The sequence below is a fragment of the Mobula hypostoma genome, chromosome 1, assembly GCF_963921235.1.
Source record: "Mobula hypostoma chromosome 1, sMobHyp1.1, whole genome shotgun sequence".
In the NCBI taxonomy this organism is placed as follows: Eukaryota; Metazoa; Chordata; class Chondrichthyes; order Myliobatiformes; family Myliobatidae; genus Mobula; species Mobula hypostoma.
Window position 1 is genome coordinate 31,479,060 of NC_086097.1, and position 22,778 is coordinate 31,501,837.

Below are 22,778 nucleotides of genomic sequence, written 5' to 3' on the forward strand. Positions count from 1 at the left end.
GGTCAGATGTGCCTTCTGTTTCCTTCATCTGAAATATGGCACCATTCAGAATGCATTATCAGCTGGAATCTCGTGGTGGAGCTCCAGCGTGCGGTAGAACTAAAACCTCATGTCAGGATTAGAATTAGAGTTTCAGTTTGGTACTATAGGGTTGCCAAAACAAAAACTTCACATCATTTTAAATTTCTTCCCCAGGAAGTTAATCTGATTGAGCATTGCACTGCACTGCAGACACTTTAAAACACTATTATAGTTAATATTTACGTATTTAGGCACATTTTATTCCATGTTTGTTACTTAACCACTAAATTTAGCGAAAGTTGCACCCTGACCAACACATAAATTTCTCATACATTTAAATGCATATGGTGAATAAAATTGATCCTTGATATAAAAAACCGTTCACTAATACAGCTGCAATGTCAAAGGAGGTATTAAAGCTGGGGAAATGGTGGCGAGGAAATGCCCAGAAATGGAAAGACTACAGAAACTGGTGGAAATGCTGAAGGAACTTAGCAGGTGAGGCAGCATCTGTGGAAAAGAATAAACAGCTGATGTTTTGGCCAGAGACCCTTTGTCACTGGCCTCTCAGCATTTTGTGTGTTGCTTTGGATTTCCAGCATCTGCAGATTTTCTCGTGTTTGAGAAACTGGTGGATACCGCCCTGTCCATCACAGGCAAAACCCTCCCCAACATTGAGCACAGTTACAAGGAGCACTGCCACAAGAAAGCAGCATCCGTCAAAGACCCTCACCATCCAGGCCATGTTCTCTTCTCATTGCTGCCACTGGCCAGGAGGCACAGTCTTAGGTCACACACCATAAGGTTCAAGAACAATAATTGTCCTTCAATCATCAGGTCCCTGAATGACCATGGATAACTTCACTCACCTTAACTCTGAACTGATCCCACAACCTGTAGACTCACTTTTAACTCCTACAGACCTGCTGAGTTCCTCCAGCAGTTTGTGTGTGTCACATTTAAGAGATCTTAACAAGTCATGTTCTCAGAATTTTATCTATCCTTCTATCCATATCTACAGTATACATCAATTTTTTTTTGCAGAATTTGTCTTGTTTTACACCTTGGTTGTCAGACTTCATTTATGTTTACTTTTTCATAAATTCAATTATATTTATTTTCTTGTAAATGCTTTTTTTTGCTGAAATGGGTGGGCAGAGGGGAGAGGTTGATGCATTGATGCTTGCACAGGAAGTGTGAGAGGGGGCCTTGGGGTTCTAATGTTTTTCTGTCATTCATTTTGGGAGACTAAATATTTTTGGTTGTATATATTCTCTGATAACAAATGGAAACATTTGATTTGAAATGCCTGCAAAAAAATTAATGTTAAGTTAGGATATGGTAACATATACATACTTTGATAATAGATTTGAACTTCAAAGAAGTGCAGAACCAAAGAAGTGATGGTGTCGGCCAGTAAATAAGATGAGCCGATGGTAACACAGAAATATGGTTTCATGGAGATTACCTTCCAGTTGACAGCAGAGACAGCAACATGGAGTCTCTAACCTCTGCAAGTAAATAAATTAATCAGTTTTTCATATCTTTTACACTAAAAAGGCACTTTGTTCTCAAGATTGCTCAATTCAATCACAGATATTACTGAGCACTGTCAATTTTCCAAAACCTTTTTAAAATATATATATATGGAGGTGATGGCAAGTTCTGGATCACAAGAGGTTATGTACGTGGCAGGATCAGAGTTAAATGGAGGGTGTTCATGTTTCATTCACTGGATAGTAAAGTCAAAAACTCAAGATTATCTTGGTCCTGTGTTCCCTTTGTTTAGGTTAATTCAGTTTAGAACAGGATTTTTTAAAAAATAATTTCTTCAGTTTTCCCCCACATTTACTGTTAAAAACTCTAACCCTATTGGTCTAAGATGTTTAATTTTCAACATTTCACATCTGTGATGAATTAAAACACAAACAATGCAATTTAACAAATAAGGTACGCAGCAACCTTTGAAGATAATAGACCAAATGTAGTATTCATGTTGATCTACCACATGCTTGAATGGAGACAAGTATTTTGCAGCTGTTGTATTTTAATCTGATACACAACAGTTGTAAAGGCATGTTTGGTTTCTGCAAACTTATCTCTCAGAGGAACGCTGAAGAGTTGTCCAACTGCAATACACAGAACTTGTAACCTCTCCTAACAGTGCCAAGAAATGAAAGACTTTCTTCACAGTCAAAGAAATTGCGTAGTTTCCTTTTTCCCAGGAGCCCAATAAAGGTGTGTAGCTCCTCCTCCCTGTGTCAGAGATTGTATTCCTTTTTCCAATAAAAAATGGAGGGTGACAAAAGAAGCTGTAAATACTGAAACCTGGAGCAAAAAAACAGGCAGTCTGCTGGAGGATCTTCTCAGATCAAGCAACATCTGTGGAAGGAAATAGACAGGGTCGTTTTGGGTTAGAAACTGCATCAGGACTAGATGCAAGATTGAGAGGGTGTACAGCTTTAAGTTCCTCAGCATACACATCACTGAGGATCTCACGTGGTCTGTGCATACTAGCTGGGTGGTGAAAAAAAGCACAACCATACCTCTTTCACCTCAGACAGTTGAAGAAATCTGGCATGTCCCCAAATCTTAAGGACTTTCTACAGGGGGGCACAATTGAGAGCATCCTAACTGGCTTCATCACTACCTGGTATGGGAACTGTACTTCCCTCAATCGCAGGACTCTGCAGAGAGTGGTGCGAACAGCCCACTGCATCTGTAGATCTGAACTTCCCACTATTCAGGAAATTTACAGAGCCAGGTCCGTACCACAAACTGTTCCAGCTGCTACCATCTGGGAAATGGTACTGCAGCATAAAAGCCAGGACCAACAGGCTCCAGGACAGCTTCTTCCACCAGGCCATCAGACTGATTAACTTACACTGATACAATTGTATTTCTACGTTATATTGACCGTCTTGTTGTACATACTATATATTATAAATCTATAAATTGCACATTTAATGGAGGTGAAACAAAGATATTTACTCCTCATGTATGTGAAGGATGCAAGAAAGTCAATTCAATTCAACTCGTAACATCGACAATTCCTTTCCTCCCACAAATAATTGATGGTTTCTGATTCTCCAATAAAAAGGGTAGATTTAGCTAGCAACTTTATAAAGCTCAAATTAGGCTGCATCTGGAGATTTATTGCATTCATTTCCGGTTGTCCCATTACAGGAAGAACTTTGAGGCTTTGGAGAGGGCGCAGAAGAGGCTTACCAGGATGGGAGACCGTTTCACTAAACATCTACGCTCTGTCCGCCAGAGAAAGCAGGATCTCCCAGCAGCCACACATTTTAATTCCACATCCCATTCCCATTCAGCTATGTCTGTCCACGGCCTCCTCTACTGTAAGCCACACTCAGGTTGGAGGAACACCACCTTATATTCCATCTGGGTAGCCTCCAACCTGATGGCATGAACATTGACTTCTCTAACTTCTGTTAATGCCCCACCTCCCCTTCGTACCCCATCCATTATTTATTTATTTTTTTTCTCTCTCTATGCTCCTTGCCCATCCTCTGGGCTCCCCCCACCTTTCTTTCTCCCTAGGCCTTCTGTCCCATGATCGTCTCATATCCCTTTTGCCAATCAACTTCCTAGCTCTTAGCTCCATCCCTCCCGTTCCTGTCTTCTCCTATCATTTCAGATCTCCCCCCACCCCAAATCTCATTATCTCTTCTTTCAGTTAGTCCTGACGAAGGGTCTCGGCCCAAAACGTCGACTGTTTCTCTTCCTATAGATGCTGCCTGGCCTGCTGTGTTCACCAGCAAATTTTATGTGTGTTGCTTGAAATTCCAGCATCTGCAAATTTCCTCGTGTTTACCAGGATGCCGTCAGGATTAGAAGGTGTGTGCTATACTGAGAGGTTGGACAAACTTGTGGTGTTTGCCCTGTAGCAGCAGAGGGTGAGGGAACATCTGATTGAGGTTTATAAGGCTACGAGGGGCAAAGATAGAAAATGTCTAATACCAGAGGGGTACTCATCTTAATTTTAAAATGAGATGTGAGGGGAAATTTTTTATATATATATATATATAATGTGCTGTCTGGGTGGTGGTAGAGGCAGATATCTGTCCTGACGAAGGGTCTCGGCCTGAAACGTCGACTGCGCCTCTTCCTATAGATGCTGCTTGGCCTGCTGCGTTCACCAGCAACTTTGATGTATGTTGCTTGAATTTCCAGCATCTGCAGAATTCCTGTTGTTTCTGTACCTTAGATACTTTTAAGAGGCATTAAGATAGGCACATAAATGTTAGGGAGATAGAAAGATATGGACACTGTGTAGGCCAATGAGACTAGTTTAGCTAGCCATTTGATTACTAATTTAATAGGTTCAGCACAACATTGTGGACCGAAGGACCTGTTGCTGTGCTGTAGATCTCCTCCCCATTAACTGCTTTAGCATGGAAAGAACTGTAAAGCAGCAAGTTTCAAATAGCTATCGCATTAAGAATGAAAAAATTATTTTCCATTTTATTAGTTATTTTTACTCCAGATTAAATCAACAGCACAACCTTTACCAACGTATGAAGTTGCTAAAGATTAGGCTAGGTTTTTATTCTCTGGAAGATATGAGAAAAAGGGGCAACCTTATAGTAATGTTTAAAATTATGAAAGGCATAGATAAGGTGGAAGGCAACAGTCTGTGCTGCAGGATAGGAGAGACCAAAATTAGGGGCATAGTTTTGGAAATATTTAAAAGGAAACCGAGGGGCAACTTTTTCCCATATAAAAAGGTGGTGCATATAACTAGCTGCTAGCAGAGGGGTTGAGGCTGTTACAATGGTATCATTTTAGAAGCACTTGGATAGGTACATGGAAGGGTAGGCTTAGATTAGAGTGATATGGGAAGTTGGGATTAGCTGGGATGGCTCCATGGTCAGCATGGACTCTGGATCAAAGGGCCTGCATTCGTTCTGCATTGCTCTATGATGGTAAGAATCATGCATGCTGTTTGTGAATTCAGAGTACCTGGTGATAATTTCTAAAGGCAATGATTTAGGGACAGCAATAACAGGGAGCAAGGTAGCACAGCAGTTAGCATAACACCATTACAGGGCCAGTGACCCAAGTTCAATTCCTGCCACTGTCTGTAAGGAGCTTAACGTTCTCCTTGTGACTGTGTGGCTCTTCTCTGGACTCTCTGGTTTCCTCCCACATTCCAAAGATGTACAGATGAATAGGTTAATTTGTTGCACAAGTGTAACTGGGCAGCATGGGCTAGTTGGGTCAGAAAGGCCTGTTACCCTGCTGTATCTCTAAATTTTAACAAAATATATGTGTGATAATTAATCTACAGTAAGATAGAGAAATAAGCAGTTGAGTCCTTTGTATTATCTGAACGGTTTGTTATCGATAATACATAGTTAAGTGTTCCCTCCCTCCTCGCCCCATTAATGCTGAGGGAACAAGAAAAAGAAGTAGTTCTTCCAATGCCTTTAGCCACCTCACTCAGTCAACCTCTTCAATTGTGGGTCCAGTTGGGCTGCTGGGCACCGAGGAACTGCTGGCTCCTGGACGTATCCCACTGCAGGGACATCTGAAGAACTTGAGAAGTGGTTTACAGACTTTCTCTAGCTCTTTCTGCTGATAATCCAACTCCTCCTTCTCTGCTGTCTGGTTTCTTTCTAACCAGCTGAGGACTTCCTGACATTTTGCCAGGATAGCCTTCCCATCCTCCTCACTGATTTTCCCTTTCAGGTTCTCATCCTGTACGGCCTGCTTCATGTTGTATGCATAGGACTCAAGCATGTTCTTGGCAGCCACCTTTTCCCTGTTCAGGTTGTCCTCTGCCTTATAGTGCTCTGCCTCCTGCACCATACGCTCAATGTCATCTTTGTTCAGCCGGCCCTTGTCGTTGGTAATGGTGATTTTGTTTGTGTGTCCTGTGCTCTTGTCAACTGCCGAAACATTCAGGATGCCATTGGCATCTATATCAAAGATCACCTCTATCTGAGGCAGTCCACGTGGAGCTGGTGGGATGTTGACCAGGCTGAACGTACCAAGCAGGTTGTTGTCTTTGGTCATTGCTCTTTCCCCTTCGTAGACTTGAATAAGGACACTAGTTTGGTTGTCTGAGTAAGTGGTGAAGACCTGTGCCTGTTTGGTAGGGATGGTGGTGTTTCGTTTAATGAGGGGAGTCATGATCCCACCAGCTGTCTCAATACCAAGAGACAGGGGAGCGACATCCAGGAGCAACAGGTCCTGTACATTTTCAGACTTGTCACCTGTTAAAATGGCTGCCTGCACTGCGGCACCATAAGCTACTGCCTCATCGGGATTGATGCTTTTGTTCAGTTCCTTCCCATTGAAAAAGTCTTGAAGTATATTCTGGATTTTAGGGATTCTTGTGGAGCCTCCCACAAGGACAACATCCTGAATCCGAGATTTGTCAATCTTGGCATCGTGAAGGGCTTTCTCAATGGGCTCCAGTGTAGCTCTGAAGAGATCACTGTTCAATTCTTCAAACCGGGCCCTGGTGATTGATGTGTAGAAGTCTACACCTTCATGCAAGGAGTCAATCTCAACACTGGCCTGTGTACTCGAGGACAGAGTCCTTTTGGCACGCTCACAAGCTGTGCGCAAACGTCTCACTGCCCGCTTGTTCTGGGAGATGTCCGTCTTAAATTTCCGTTTGATTTCCTCAATAAAGTGGTTCACCATGCGACTGTCAAAATCCTCTCCCCCCAGGTGAGTATCTCCAGAAGTGGACTTTACCTCAAAGATGCCATCTTCGATGGTAAGGATCGAAACATCAAAAGTTCCACCTCCCAGGTCAAAGATGAGAACATTATGCTCACCAGGTCCTGCTTTATCTAGTCCATAAGCGATAGCAGCTGCTGTTGGTTCATTGATTATTCTCATCACATTTAAAGCAGCAATGGTTCCAGCATCTTTGGTAGCTTGTCTTTGACTATCATTAAAGTAAGCTGGCACTGTGACGACGACATTGGTGACTTGACTGCCTAGGTACGCTTCTGCTATCTCTTTCATTTTTGTTAGCACCATAGAGGAAATCTCCTCAGCAAAGAACGTCTTATTTTCCCCTTTGTACTCCACTTGGACTTTGGGTTTCCCTCCATCATTGATCACTGGGAGATGAAGAACGAAGAAATATATTGTTAAATGTTGAATGAACACCATTTCTTAGTTAAAGAAGCAGTTTCTCCACCCCACCTGCCCCTAGCAACCAAGTACTTTCCCCAACAGAAACTTGTCCCTTCCAGAGATCATTTACATAGATTAACCTATAAACTCCAAAAATGGTGAGACGGTGGAAATAACTTTCTCCTATTTGAGCAAATTGGTCCACAGACAAACTGGTCACCTTCCAAAATCTTCTAGATTCTATAACAAAGTCAGAGTACTACATCAAGGAAATAGGTCCTTCAGCCCATCTAATTCATAGAAACCATAGAAACTACAGCACAGAAACAGGCTTTTTGGCCCTTCTTGGCTGTGCCGAACCATTTTCTGCCTAGTCCCACTGACCTGCACACAGACCATATCCCTCCATACACCTCCCATCCATGTATCTGTCCAATTTATTCTTAAATGTTAAAAAAGAACCCGCATTTACCACCTCGTCTGGTAGCTCATTCCATACTCCCACCACTCTCTGTATGAAGAAGCCCCCCCAATGTTCCCTTTAAACTTTTCCCCCCTCACCCTTAACCCATGTCCTCCGCTTTATTTCTCCCCTTGCCTCAATGGAAAAAGCCTGCTTGCATTCACTCTATCTATACCCATCATAATTTTATATACCTCTTATCAAATCTCCCCTCATTCTTCTACGCTCCAGGGAATAAAGTCCTAACCTATTCAACCTTTCTCTGTAACTGAGTTTCTTAGTCCCGGCAACATCCTTGTAAACCTTCTCTGCACTCTTTCAACCTTATTTATATCCTTCCTGTAATTTGGTGACCAAAACTGAACACAATACTCCAGATTCGGCCTCACCAATGCCTTATACAACCTCATCATAACATTCCAGCTCTTATACTCAATACTTTGATTAATAAAGGCCAATGTAGAACTGTTACTCTACCTAGGCTGTAGAACTGTTACTCTACCTAGGCCCATCAACCTGCAGCTGGAACATAGCCCTCCCACCCATGTACTTACCCAAATTTCTCTTAAACATTGCAATTGAAATGCAATCCACCACTTTAGCTGGCAGCTCATTCCACACTCTGATCAAAGCTCCCCCCACTCCCAAGTTCACCTTCAATATTTCACCCTTAACATATGAACTCTTGTTCTAGTCTCCCCAAATAGTAAAAAAAAAACACCTGCTTACATTTACCCTAGCTATACCACTCAAATTTTTGTATAGCTCTACAAAATCTCCCCTCATTCTCCTACAGAATGAACACTTCTGTTGGAAGTGACACTTAGGGAATGAACCTATTCAACCTTTTCCTGTAACTTAGGTCCTCAAGTTCTGGCAACATCCTCGTAAATTTTTTCCGTACTCTTTCAAACTTATTGATATCTTCTTTGTAAGTAGGTGACAAAAACTGCAGATTTTACTTAAAATTTGGTCTCACCAATGCACTGTCAACACAACATCCCAACTCCTTTAATTTACAAAGGCCAATGTGCCAAAAGCTCTCATTATCAGAATCAGATTTAATATCACTGGCAAATGTTGTGAAATATGTTTTTTTTATATAAACAGAGGTAGTAGGTATAATACATAACAATACACTTTGAATTACAAAAAGAAAATATACAGGTAAGTAAGCAGTGCAAAAAGAGAACAAAAAAGAAAAATATCGAGGATTCATTGTCAAACTGGCCAAAGTTGACGGGAAAGAGACACTGGCGGGAAAGACGGCAGAGCAGCAGTGGCTGGAGTTTATGCGAGAAGTGAGGAAGGTGCAAGACAGGTATATTCCAAAAAAGAAGAATTTTCGAATGGAAAAAGGATGCAATCGTGGTTGACAAGAGAAGTCAAAGCAAAAGTTAAAGCAAAGGAGAGGGCATACAAGGAAGCAAAAAATAGTGGGAAGACAGAGGATTGGGAAGTTTTTAAAACCTTACAAAAGGAAACTAAGAAGGTCATTAAGAGGGAAAAGATTAACTATGAAGGGAAGCTAGCAAATAATATCAAAGAGGATACTAAAAGCTTTTTCAAGTATATAAAGAGTAAAAGACAGGTGAGAGTAGGTATAGGACCGATAGAAAATGATGCTGGAGAATTTGTAATGGAAGATGAGGAGATGGCAGAGGAACTGAATGAGTATTTTGCATCAGTCTTCACTGAGGAAGACATCAGCAGTATACCAGACACTCAAGGGTGGCAGGGAAGAGAAGTGTGCGCAGTCACAATTACGACAGAGTAAGTACTCAGGAAGCTGAATAGTCTAAAGGTAGATAAATCTCCTGGACCAGATGGAATGCACCCGCATGCTCTGAAGGAAGTAGCTGTGGAGATTGCGGAGGCATTAGCGATGATCTTTCAAAAGTCGATAGATTCTGGCATGGTTCCGGAGGACTGCAAGATTGCAAATGTCACTCCGCTATTTAAGAAGGGGGCAAGGAAGCAAAAAGGAAATTATAGACCTGTTAGCTTGACATCGGTGGTTGGGAAGTTGTTGGAGTGGATTGTCAAGGATGAGGTTACAGAGTAGCTGGAGGCATATGACAAGATAGGCAGAACTCAGCATGGATTCCTTAAAGGAAAATCCTGCCTGACAAACCTATTACAACTTTTTGAGGAAATTACCAGTAGGCTAGACAAGGGAGATGCAGTGGATGTTATATATTTGGATTTTCAGAAGGCCTTTGACAAGGTGCCACACATGAGGCTACTTAACAGATAAGAGCCCATGGAATTACGGGAAAGTTACATACGTGGATAGAGCGCTGGCTGATTGGCAGGAAACAGAGAGTGGGAATAAAGGGATCCTATTCTGGTTGGCTGCCAGTTACCAGTGGTGTTCCACAGGGGTCCATGTTGGGACCGCTTCTTTTTACATTGTACATCCATGATTTGGATTATGGAATAGATAGCTTTGTGGCTAAGTTTGCTGATGATATGAAGATAGGTGGAGGGGCCGGTAGTGCTGAGGAAATGGAAAGTCTGCAGAGAGACTTGGATAGATTGGAAGAATGGGCAAAGAAGTGGCAAATGAAATACAATGTTGCAAAGTGTATGGTTGTGCACTTTGGCAGAAGAAATAAACGGGCAGACTATTACTTAAATAGGGAAAGAATTCAAAGTTCTGAGATGCAACGGGACTTGGGAGTCCTCGTACAGGATACCCTTAGGGTTAACCTCCAGGTTGAGTCGGTAGTGAAGAAGGCAAATGCAATGTTGGCATTCATTTCTAGAGGAATAGAGTATAGGAGCAGGGATGTGATGTTGAGGCTATATAAGGCGCTGGTGAGACCTCACTTGGAGTACTGTGGGCAGTTTTGGTCTCCTTATTTAAGAAAGGATATGCTGACGTTGGAGAGGGTACAGAGAAGATTCACTAGAATGATTCCCGGAATGAGAGGGTTAACATATGAGGAACGTTTGTCCGCTCTTGGACTGTATTCCTTGGAGTTTAGAAGAATGAGGGGAGACCTCATAGAAACATTTCGGATGTTGAAAGGCATGGACAGAGTGGATGTGGCAAAGTTGTTTCCCATGATGGGGGAGTCTAGTACGAGAGGGCATGACTTAAGGATTGAAGGGCGCCCACTCAGAAAAGAAATGCGAAGAAATTTTTTTAGTCAGAGGGTGGTGAATCTATAGAATTTGTTGCCACGGGCAGCAGTGGAGGCCAAGTCATTGGGTGTATTTAAGGCAGAGATTGATAGGTATCTGAGTAGCCAGGGCATCAAAGGTTATGATGAGAAGGCAGGGGAGTGGGACTAAATGGGAGAATGGATCAGCTCATGATAAAATGGCGAAGCAGACTCGATGGGCTGAATGGCTGACTTCTGCTCCTTCGTTTTATGGTCTTATGGTCATTGTCCATTCATAAATCTGGGGTCAGAGTGGAAGAAGCTGTTTCTAAAATATTAAGCATGTCTTCAGGCTCCTGTACCTCCTACTTGATGGTAGGAATGAGAAGAGGGCATGTCCCAGGTGATGGGTGTCCTTAATGATGGATGGAGCCTTTTTGAGGTATAACCTTTTGAAGATGTCCTCGATGCTGGGAAGACTGGAGACCTTTTAAACCCGTGATGCTACTTTCAAGGAACTAGGGATTTGTATTCCCAGATCCCCCTGTTCAACACATCCTTTAATGCCCTTTTTAAAGTCCTACCTCAGTTTCTCCTCCCAAAGTGAAACACCTCACACTTGTCAGCATTTTTCCAGCAGCACAATCGTATCAGGAGCAAGAGAGGAGGCAGCTCACAGGTCCACAAGTTAGGGGTTTTTAAAAAAACAGGGAGCATTCACGGGTTTTTGCCATTTTCTGATGATTTTTCAGCATGGGTAAATAAAAATAAGGTAGGGACAAGCGGAGTGGTCATTGTGTGAGTGGACCAGTGTTAAAGAGTGGGGAAACTTTGGCTCAACAAACTTAAGCAAGGCAAGTATCCAGCAAGTTTCTTCTTCATTCTTTGTTAGTACATACATAGAGCAGTGAGGATGGCTCCAGGAGCTGTGTTGTGTTCTTTGTGAGATGTGGGAATTCTGGGAGACCTCTAGCCTCCTGGATAACTATATCTACACCAGGTGCACCGAGTTCAGTTCTTCAGAGGACACGACATGTCAAGGAACCAGAGCTGCAGCTCGATGACCTTCGCTTCATATGGAAAACTGAGGAGGTGATGGGTAGGAGCTACATGAGGTAGTCACCCCTAACTTGCAGGAGGCAGGTTCCTGGGTGACTGTTAGGAGAGGGAAAGAAAATGGGCAGTCAGTGCAGAATACTCCTGTGGCCATTCCCGTCAATAATAAGTATACCACTTTAGACACTGTTTGGTGAGGGGGTGAGGGTGGGGGGTTGATGACTTACCGGTGGGAGCCGCAATGACTGGATCTGGTAGTTAAGAGTAAACACGAGATTCTGTGGACACCATAGAGAAACCAGATTGTACGTTGCCTTCCAGATGCCAGGATCATAGACATTTCGGATCGAAACCACAGCATTCTAAAGGGGAAGGGGGTGCAGCCTGAAGTCTTGGTACATATTGGCACCAAAGACAAAGATAGGAAAAGGGAGCAGGCCCCGAAGAGAAAATTTAGGGAGCTAGGTGGAAAACTGAAAAGCAGGACCATCAGGGTAGTAATCTCTGGATTGCTGCCCATGTCACACCTAGTGAGGGTAAGAATAGGACGATTTCGCGGATGAATGCATGGGTGAGGAACTGGTGCAGGGGGCAGAATACCTTTCTCTTCTGGGGAAGGTATGACCTGTACAAAAGGGGCAGGTTACACCTGAACCAGAGAGGGGTGGGGGGGGGGGGGTGCCAAAAGCCTTGTGGGCAGGTTTTGACAGGAAAGCCAGTGATAGGGCTGAGGATGGCGCAGTTGGTATACAAGCAGAGGCAGTGTGTAATGAGACTGCTCTGCTTGAGCAAGGAGAGGTTGATGATAGGGCAAAATTGCAGTCAGTGGGATGAGTTGCAGTGTAACGGGGGACAAAATCAACAGGAGTGATGAATACAGGACTGACATATATTTAAAGGCACACGGTATACAGAACAAGGCAGATAATCTTGTAGCGCAGTTAGATTGGTAGGTATGACATGGGCATCATTCAATTGTGGCTGAAAGAAGATTATGTTTGGGAGCTTAACATCCAAGGATGCTCAATGTATCAAAAGGACAGGCAGGAAGGCAGAAGGGGTGGCATGCTCTGTTGGTAAAGAATGAAATCAAATCCTTAGAGGTGGAATAGGATCAGAAGATGTAGAATCCTTGTGGGTAGAGTTGAGGAATTGCAAGGGTTCCTGATGGGAGTTATTTACAGGCGTCCGAAGCATGGACAGGATGTGGGCTACAAATTACAACAGGTAGAAGAAAATAGATGTCAAAAGGGTAATGTTACGATCACCATGAGGGATTTCAATATGCAGGTAGATTAGGAAAATCAGTTTGGTGCTGATTATGGACCCCAAGAGAGAATTTGTAGAATGCCGATGAGATGGCTCTTTAGAGCAGCTTGTGGCTGAGCCCACTAGGGGATCAGCTATTCTGGAATGGATGTTGTGTAATGAACTGGATTTGATTAAGGAGCTAAAGGTAAAGGAACCCTTAGGATGCAGTGATAATATGATAGACTTCATCTTGCAATTTGAAAAGGAGAAGCTGAAGTCAGATGTATCATGGAGTAAAGGGAATTACAGAGGCATGAGAGGAGCTGGCCAAAGTTGATTGGAAGGGGACACTAGCAGGGTTGATGGCAGAGCAGCAATGGCTGGAGTTTCTGGGAGCAATCTGGAAAGTCCGGATAGATACATCCCAAATAAGAGATAGTCTAAAGACGGGATGACATAACTGTGGCTGACAAGGAAAGTCAAAGTCAACATAAAAGCTAAAAAGAGCATTTAATAAAGCAAAAATTAGTGTGAAGTTAGAGGATTGCCAAATGTAAAAACCAACAGAAGGCAACTAAAAAACCATAGGGAGAGAAAAGATGTAAATATGAAGTTAAGCTAATATCAAAGCAGATTACAAAAGTTTTTTAAAGATATATAATGAATAAAAGAGAGGCAAGAGCAGACATCAGACCACAGGAAAATGACACTAAAGAAGTGGTAATGAGGGAAGAGGGAAATGGAGGATGGACAAACTAAGCACTTTGCACCAGTCTTCATTGTGGAAGTCATGAACAGTATGCCAGAAGCTCAAGAGAGTCAGGGATCAGAAGTGAGTTCAGTTGCTATAACTAGGGAAAAGTGCTTGGGAAGCTGGAAGGTCTGAAGGTTGATACGTCACCTGGACCAGATGGACGACAACCCAGGGTTTTAAAGAGATAGCTAAAGATGCTGTCAAGGCATTAGTAGTGATCAAGGATCACTACATTCTGGCATGGATCCAGAGGATTGGAAAACTACAATGTCACTCCACTCTCCAAGAAGGGAGGGAGGCAGAAGAAAGGAAATTAAAGATCAATTGGCCTGACCTCAGTGATTGGGAAGATGTTGGAGTCAATTGTGGGGTTTAGAAATACTTGGAGGCACCTGGTAAAATAGGCCAAAGTCAGCGTGGTTTCATAGAACATAGAATAGTACAGCACTGTACAGGCCCTTTGGCCCACAATGTTGTGCCGACCCTCAAACCTTGCCTCCCATATAAACCCCCACCTTAGATTCCTCCATATACCTGTCTAGTAGTCTCTTAAACTTCACTAGTGTATCTGCCTCCACCACTGACTCAGGCAGTGCATTCCACGCACGAACCACTCTCTGAGTAAAAAACCTTCATCTAATATCCCCCTTGAACTTCCCACCCCTTACCTTAAAGCCATGTCCTCTTGTATTGAGCAGTGGTGCCCTGAGGAAGAGGCGCTGGCTATCCACTCTATCTCTATTTTCCTTAAGGGAAAATCTTGCCTAACAAATCTATTGGAATTCTTTGAATAAATAAAAAGCAGGATAAACAAAGGAGGATGGATGTTGTATACTCAAATTTTCAGAAGGGCTTTTATGAAGTGCTGCTTACAAGGCTGCTTAGAAAGATAATAGCCCAGGTTGTTATAGGAAAGTTACTAACTTGAATAGAACATTGGCTGACTGGCAGGAGGCACAGAGTGGAAATAAAGGTAACCTTTTCTGATTAGCTAGTGGTGCTGGGACCACTTCTTTTTATGTCAAACATCAATGATTTGGATGATGGAATTGATGGTTTTACGGCCAACTTTGAGGACAATACAAAGAAAGGTGGTGAGGCATGTAGTTTTGAGGAAGCAGAGAAGTTACAGAAGGACTTAGATTAGGGGAATGGGCAAAGAAGTGGCAGATGGAATACAGTGTCGGGAAATATATGGTTATGCACTTCAGTAGAAGAAATAAAAGCACAGATTATTTTCTAAACAGGGAGAGAATTCAAAAATCTGAGGTGCAAAGGGACTTGGGAGTCCTCATGCAGGATTCCCTAGAAGTTAACTTGCAGATTGAGTTGGTGGTAAGGAAAGTAAATGAACATTAGCATTCATTTCAGGATGAGAATATAAAAACAAGGATCTAATTCTGAGGCTTTATAAGGCACTGGTGAGGCCTCACTTAAGAGTACTATAAGCAGTTTTGGGTCCCTCATCTTAAAAAGGACGTGTTGAAACTGGAGAGGGTTCAAAGGAGGTTCACAAAAATTATTCTGGGAATGAAAAGCTTATCATATGAGAAGCACCTGATGGTTCTTGGCCTGTACTTGCTGGAATTTAGAAGAATGAGGGAGGATCTTATTGAAATCTATTGAATGTTAAAAGGCCTAGATAGAGTGGATGTGGAGAGGATGTTTCCTATAGTGGGGTAGTTTAGGACTAAAGGGCACAGCATCAGAATAGAAGGAATTCCTTTTAGAACAGAGATTAGTAGGAATTTCTTTAGTCAGAGGGTGGCAAATCTGTGGAATTCATTGCCACAGGCAGCTGTGGAGGCCAGGTCATTGGATGTACTTAAGCGGAGGTTGATAGATACTTGACAAGTCGGGCCATGAAATGTTACACGGAGAAGGCAGGAGAATGGGGTTGTATTCCATATTGTTAATATAGATGACAAACAACAATGTTTATGTTAAATATGGAAGAAACAAAACAATTTCTCTAATTAAGAATGAGGGTACAGAAAATTAAATTGCTACAGTGCAAGACAGCCTAACATTGTTAGGTGAATTGTGTATACCCATATTAGACATTGTATAAAGATTCAAAGATAAAAATCAGGATTACATAGAGCAAATATGGTTTTATATATAGCACTTATGTTTGATAAATCTACAAGAGCTTTTAAGATCGGAAGAGCTTTTAAGTTTAAGGGGAAACAGATAATAATTAAAACGTAAGTGCAGATTCTAGAAGTCAAAAGACCTAGTCTGCAAATCATGTGGCAGCAACTCAATGCCTGAAAGCATACAGACATAGATGAATGGAACTGACTTTATTACTTACGTCTTTCATATACATGAGAAGTAAAAATCATTCCGTTTTGTCTCCGTCTAAGTGTGCAATGTGTAATTTATAAAAATAGTATATCCAACAGGACAGTCAACATAACATAGAAATACAATTGTATCAGTGTGAATTAATCAGTCTGACGGCCCGGGGGAAGCAGCTGTCCCGGAGCCTGTTGGTCCTGGCTTTTATGCTGCAGTACCATTTCCCAGATGGTAGCAGCTGGAACAGTTTGTGGTACACACCTGGCTCTGTAAATGTCCTGAATAGTGAGATGTTCACATCTACAGATGCACTGGGCTGTCCACACCACTCTCTGTAGAGTCCTGTGATTGAGGGAAGTACATTTCCAATACCAGGCAGTGATGCAGCCAGTTAGGAGGTGTTGGGGTTTACTTAAGATGAAGTAGGTAGATAAGGAGAGAGAAAAAAGGGACACAGTGGGTATAAATTATGTACAATTGGGCAATTCAGCTTTCATGCCAACTTGTTGTAGATGACTCAGGCAGAATATGAGGAGGCCCCTTTTTCATCCTGGTACAAAAGACCTTAGAGCATTGCACTTAAGATGATCGTGGATTCTCCCAATGCTTTATTAACATTGATTCCTCAATCAATGCTCCTTTTATAAAAGTGCCAGACAAGCAAGTTATTTGACAGCACCTCTTGACGTTCCAAAGATATTGCACCACCATAAATTAGGAAGGTAATGGTATACCCTCTACTTGCTTGAAAGAGTACAGTCGCAGAACATATCAAGAAACTCAAGATTATCCAGAAAGTACTGATCATGACCAGCATGTCAGACACCACTCTAAGCTTCAATTCCATCCACATGGTGGATGCAGTGTGAACACTCTACGAAATGCACTGCAGCTAATCAAGCAGATCACCCTGACACCACATTCCAAACCAGTGACCACTACCCACCAGGCAGGACAAGAGCTCATGCCTGGGAACACCACCACCTGAACGGTTCTCTCAGTGTCCTAAATTGGAAATATATTGGTGTTTCTTCATCATCACTGAGTCAATATCCTAGAACTCCTTGCCCAATCATGCCTGTATGCCAGTGACAATTCAATAAGGTGTCTCAACCTTAACTTGTCAAAAGCAGTTATGAAGAGTCAATGTGCTGCACTCTACACTGGGAGAGAGGTTAAAAATGCCTGTAAACACAGCTGCCGGCTGTGCCGTGCACACTCTGTACCCACCCTGCGATGCCATCTTGTCCCGTAGCCTTGCGACTGTCCACTCGTTGGAAACACTTGCTTACTTCGGCCTCAGCGGCTCTCCTCAGGGGCTCAGTATTGGCAACATCAAATCGAGAGTGAAAAATATTTAGCTCATCTGGGGGAGAAGCAGCAATGTTGGAAACTCCACTGCGTTTAGCTTTGAAGTCTGCGATAGTGTGCAGACCTTGCCACAAGCTGCGAGTGCTGTTGATGGAGAGCTGTGTCTGAATCTTGTCCTGGTATTGTTGTTTTGCTGCCCTGATGACTTTGCACAGACCGTAGCTGCACTTCTTGAGTTCCTACTGGTCACTGGCAACGTAAGCTCTGTGTTGCACAGTAAGTGCTGCTCGCACAGAACTGTTGATCCAGGGTTTCTGGTTTGGATAGACCCTGAGTGATTTCTGGGCGACAACGTCCTCATCATGGAAAACATTCCGTCGACATCATCAAGGCAGTCCTGTAGCATGGAGGCCCACTGGTCAGACCAACAGTGGATGGCTTTAACTCTGGCGGCCTCTTGTTTCAGCTTCTGCCTGTACTTCAGCAAAAGCAGGATGGAGGAGTGATCAGATTTTCCAAATGTTCGGCGAAGGAGCGCTTTGTTAGCGTTGCAGAAGGGACAGTAGCGGTGATCTAGTATGCTATATCCCCGTGTGCTCACATGGATATGTTGACAAAACTCCAGAGAAACTTTTGTCAATGTGCTCTATTAAAATCACTGGCAATGATGAAGGCAGACCCCGGTTGTGCAGTCTCCAGTGTGCTGATGGTCTTCTACAGTTGCTTGACAGCCAGGTCAGTATCAGCCTATGGCAGAATATACACAGCTGTGATAATAATAGCTGTGAACTCCCTAAGCAACCAGAAAGGTCTACACAGCACCACAAGGTACTCCAGATCCAGGGAAAAAAAGGATTTGAGGGCATGCAAGTTCTGGGGGCCACACCAAGCACTGTTGACCATGAAGCATACCCCATCTCCTTTACTCTTCCCAGAGAGGCTTTTTTGATCTGTCCGCCCAGTACAGGGAGAACCCAGAGGGCTCGATGGCATGATCCAGTATCTCATCCGTCAGCCAGGTCTCCACCAAGCACAAAATGTCACACTTCTTTGTTTCCCACTGGTAGGAAATTCTGGCTCTTAGTTCGCACAGCTTATTGTCCAGGGATTGAACGTTAGCCAGGAGTGTGCTAGCAGTTGCGGCTGATTAGTACACCGTCTCAACCTCAAGAGAACGCCGGTCCTTTTCCCTCACCTCCGAGGTAGCAGCAGTGTAGTAGATGAACCTCCCACTGATCGCTCAAGTTGGGGTTTCCAGTGTAGAAAAGGCAGCGTGTAGTGGGTAAATGCCATCTTCCTGACATTCAGGAGAGTCAGTCCATCATATCTAATGTGACCATCAGCAACTTGAACAAGAAATGTGAAGAAAATCGCAGAAATTAGCAGTATACTGTAAAGTTGGAACAGAGCTCACAACACGGCCGCCATATGCAGCACCATCTTGTTGTATTAAGAGGTTCATTGTTGTTCAGACCAAACATCAGAATGGGGAGGAAATGTGATCCAAGTGGTTTAACCATTGAATGATTGTTAGAAACACAGAAAACCTTGTAGCACAATACAGGCCCTTCGGCCCACAAACCTGTGCCGAACATGTCCTTACCTTAGAACTATCTAGGTTTACCCATAGCCCTCTATTTTTCTAAGCTCCATGTATCCATCCAGGAATCTCTTAAAAGACCCTATCATTTCCGCCTCCACCGGCAGCCCATTCCACGCACCCACCTCACTCTGCATAAAAAAACTTACCCCTGACATCTCCTCTGTACCTGCTTCCAAGCACCTTAAAACTATGCCCTCTCATGCTAGCCATTTCAGCCTTGGGAAAAAGCCTCTGACTATCCACACGATCAATACCTCTCAACATCTTATACACTTCTGTCAGGTCACCTCTCATCCTCCGTCACTCCAAGGAGAAAAGGCCAAGTTCACTCAACTTATTCTCATAAGGCATGCTCCCCAATTCAGGCAACGTCCTTGTAAATCTCCTCTGCACCCTTTCTATCGTTTCCACGTCCTTCCTATAGAGAGGCAACCAGAACTGAGCACAGTACTCCAAGTGAAGTCTGACCAGGGTCCTATATGGCTGCAATATTACCTCTCGGCTCTTAAACTCAATCCCACGATTGATGAAGGCCAATGCACAGTACGCCTTCTTAACCACACAGTCAACCTGTGTAGCAGCTTTGAGTGTCTATGGACTCGGACTCCAAGATCCCTCTGATCCTCCACACTGCCAAGAGACTAGTCATTAATGATTATTGATGTGAGATGGGTGGTTTGAGTACCTCAGAAACTGCTATCTCCTGGGATTTTCACTCTGTCTCCAGAGTTTACTGAATGGTGCAAAAAGTAAATTTTAAAAATCCAGTGACAGCTGTTTTGTGGGCAAAAACCTGGTCAGAGGAGAATGGCCAGACTGGTTCATGCTGACAGTAACTCAAATAACCAGGCTTTACAACAGTAGTGTGCAGAAGAGCATCTCTGAATGCACAGCAAATCAAACCTTGAAGTGGATAGGCTACAGCGGAAGATCATGAAGGAGTTTCCGAATGAAATGGCAACTAAGTGTAGATCCGTATTGCTAAAGAACTACTTATTGGATTGAATAACTGAGTCATAGAACAGTAAGAAGGTTTATGTTCCCATCACACAAGATTCTGGTGAGGCCACAGCTGGAGTATTGTGTCCAGTTTTGGTTACCCTGCTGTAGGAAAGATGTTATTAAACTGGAAAGAGTGCAGAATATATTTATAAGGATACTGCCAGTTTTCCCAGAGACCAAGTGAAAGGGAGAGGCCAGACAGGCTAGGGCTGCTTAATAATTACCTTCTCACGTGTACATAAAAACTTACAGTGAAAAGCATTGTTTGTGTCAATGACCACAATCAGAGGATGTGCTGGGGACAGTCCACAAGTATTGCCATGTTTCTGATGGCAACATAGCATACCAACCAGTTACTAACCCAAATCTGTATGAAAAGTGGTTTTGTATAAAATAGTATGCGTAGATGAGGTGAATGCACCCAGCCTTTTACGCAGGGTTGGGGAATCAAGAACCAAAGGGCATATGTTTAAAGGTAAGAGGGGAGAAATTTAATGGGAACTTTATTTGAAATGCAGTGGGTGGCAAGTGTATGGAATGAATTGCCAGAGGAAGTGGCTTATCGCAATAAGGGCCAAACAGAGGTAAATTGTAACTACAAACAAGGAAAAAACCCCTGCAGATGCTGGAAATCCAAGCAACACATACATGTAACATACATCAAAGTTGCTGGTGAACGCAGCAGGCCAAGCAGCATCTATAGGAAGAGGCGCAGCCGACGTTTCAGGCCGAGACCCTTCGTCAGGACTAACTGAAGGAAGAGTGAGTAAGGGATTTGAAAGCACATACATGTTGAAGGGTTTCGGCCTGAAACATCAACTGTACTTTTTTTGCATGAATGCTGCCTGACCTGCTGAATTCCCCCAACATTTTGTGCAAATTGCAACTAGCTTAGATGGTATCTTGGTCAGCCTGGATTGATTAGGCCAAAGGGCCTCTTCCCGTGCTCCTTAACTGTGAACGAGCACGGTGCTCTCTAGATGCAGAGCCTGGGGTACACCACACCTAGAGGGCGGTGTACAACACCATTCCAGCTGCCAGCAAACGGCAGAGGGGCCGCATGGCTGAGTCTCCGTACCACACCACCCCCAACAACCCATCCCACCTCTCCACCGCCACACCACCTCCCCACCCTCCCACCCAAACCTATCCCTTCACACCTGCACTCCACCCCATCTCTCCCTTCCAGATACCCCTGAGCCCGGCGCTTTCCCGCTCACCGGTGAAAGGCCAGAGCTTGATGTCGCTTTGCACCGTTGGGTCGTCGAACCTCCGGCCTATCAGGCGCTTGGCGTCGAAGACGGTGTTGGTGGGATTGATGGCTACCTGGTTCTTGGCCGGATCGCCGATCAGGCGCTCGGTGTCGGTAAAGGCCACGTAGCTGGGCGTCGTGCGGTTGCCCTGATCGTTGGCGATTATCTCCACCTTGCCATGCTGGAAGACGCCGACGCAGGAGTAGGTGGTGCCCAAGTCGATGCCGACAGCCGGCGAGCGGACCGACATTGCGAGCGTGCGTGCGGGGGCTGAGGGTCGCCGCCCGTTTCCCACTCACCCCGAGCGCGGCCAATCACGTCGCGGCCTTTGTCCCGCCTCGCTCTGTCAGCCAATCACCAAGCGGCAATTGTCCACTACCCCCTGCTGTCAGCGGGGTAACAGGGTCACATCATTGGTCGCATCCCGGCACACGGACCAATTACAACCTGGCGATCTCTGGCCAATGAAAACAGCGAAGCACGACGGCCAGTGCACAGCGGCAGCTGCCTCGCTGACGGTCAACGCCGGCGCACCTCGCGGATGTGTGCTCGGCCCTCTGCTCCACATCCATGACTGTGTGGCTAGGCACAACTCAAATGCCATCACATATTAGCTGACGATACAATTGTTGTAAGCAGAATGTCAGATGGTGACGAGAGGGCGTATAGGAGTAAGATATATCAGCTGGTTGAGTGGTGTATCCAGCAACAACCTCGCACTCAAAGTCAGTAAGACCAAAGAGCTGATTGTGCACTTCAGAAAGGGCAAGATGAGAGAACACACACACCAGACCTCGCAGAAGGAGAAAGAGTGAATAATTTCAAGTTAGCCCGTGCCAATATCTTTGAGGATTTACCCTGGACCTGACATATCAATGTAGCTACAAAGATGGCACGACAGTGGCTATATTTCATTAGGAGTTTGAGGAGATTTGCTATGTCACCAAAGACAATTGCAAATTTCGACTAATATACCGTGGAGAGCATTTTAACTGGCTGCAGCATCGTCTGGAAAGGGGGTGGGCCAGGTGGCTACTGCACAGGATCGAAATAGGCTGCAGAGACTTGTAAAATTAGTCAGCTTCATCACGGGCACTAGTATCCAGGACACCTTCAAGAAGCGATTCCTCAAAAAGGCGGCATCTATAATTAAGGACACCTATCATCCAGGACATGCCCCCTTCTCGTTGCTTCCATCAGCGAGGCGGTACAGAAGCCTGAAGGCACACACTGAGATTCAAGAACAGCTTCTTCCCCTCTGCCATTAGATTTCTGAATGGGCATTACAGGTTCTATACTTAATTATGTTTTTATTTTTGCACTACTTATTTAACTTGTTTTATAAACATTTACTGAAATCCACGTTTTGTTCTCTCTATTATTATGTATTGCATTGCGCTGCTGCCGCAAAGACAACACATTTCACGGTATATGCCGGTGATATTAAAACTGATTCCGAACCGCCAACAGCACGTGGAAATCCGAATGGGGCGGGGTCAATATTTTGATTGGACGAGAGCCAATCAGAGCA

General features: G+C 43.9%; 1 protein-coding gene across 1 annotated transcript; it reads right to left on the reverse strand.

Annotated features, from left to right (window-relative positions):
* Positions 1–4,575: 4,575 nt before the first annotated feature.
* Positions 4,576–21,528, reverse strand: LOC134345227 (heat shock-related 70 kDa protein 2-like). Its single transcript, XM_063045548.1, has 2 exons — positions 21,215–21,528; positions 4,576–7,124 (listed from the first exon to the last, which is right to left on the reverse strand). The coding sequence occupies exons 1-2, from the start codon at positions 21,495–21,497 to the stop codon at positions 5,485–5,487; spliced, it is 1,923 nt and encodes a 640-aa protein (XP_062901618.1). The 5' UTR covers positions 21,498–21,528; the 3' UTR covers positions 4,576–5,484.
* Positions 21,529–22,778: the final 1,250 nt, after the last annotated feature.

Bases quoted from the DNA above. Each gene is read 5' to 3' on its own strand.
- LOC134345227 (XM_063045548.1), bottom strand. From the start codon at position 21,497: ATGTCGGTCCGCTCGCCGGCTGTCGGCATCGACTTGGGCACCACCTAC. The intron at 7,125-21,214 runs GTGAGCGGGAAA...TTCATCTCCCAG, and splicing joins CAAGCTCTGGCCTTTCACCG to TGATCAATGATGGAGGGAAA.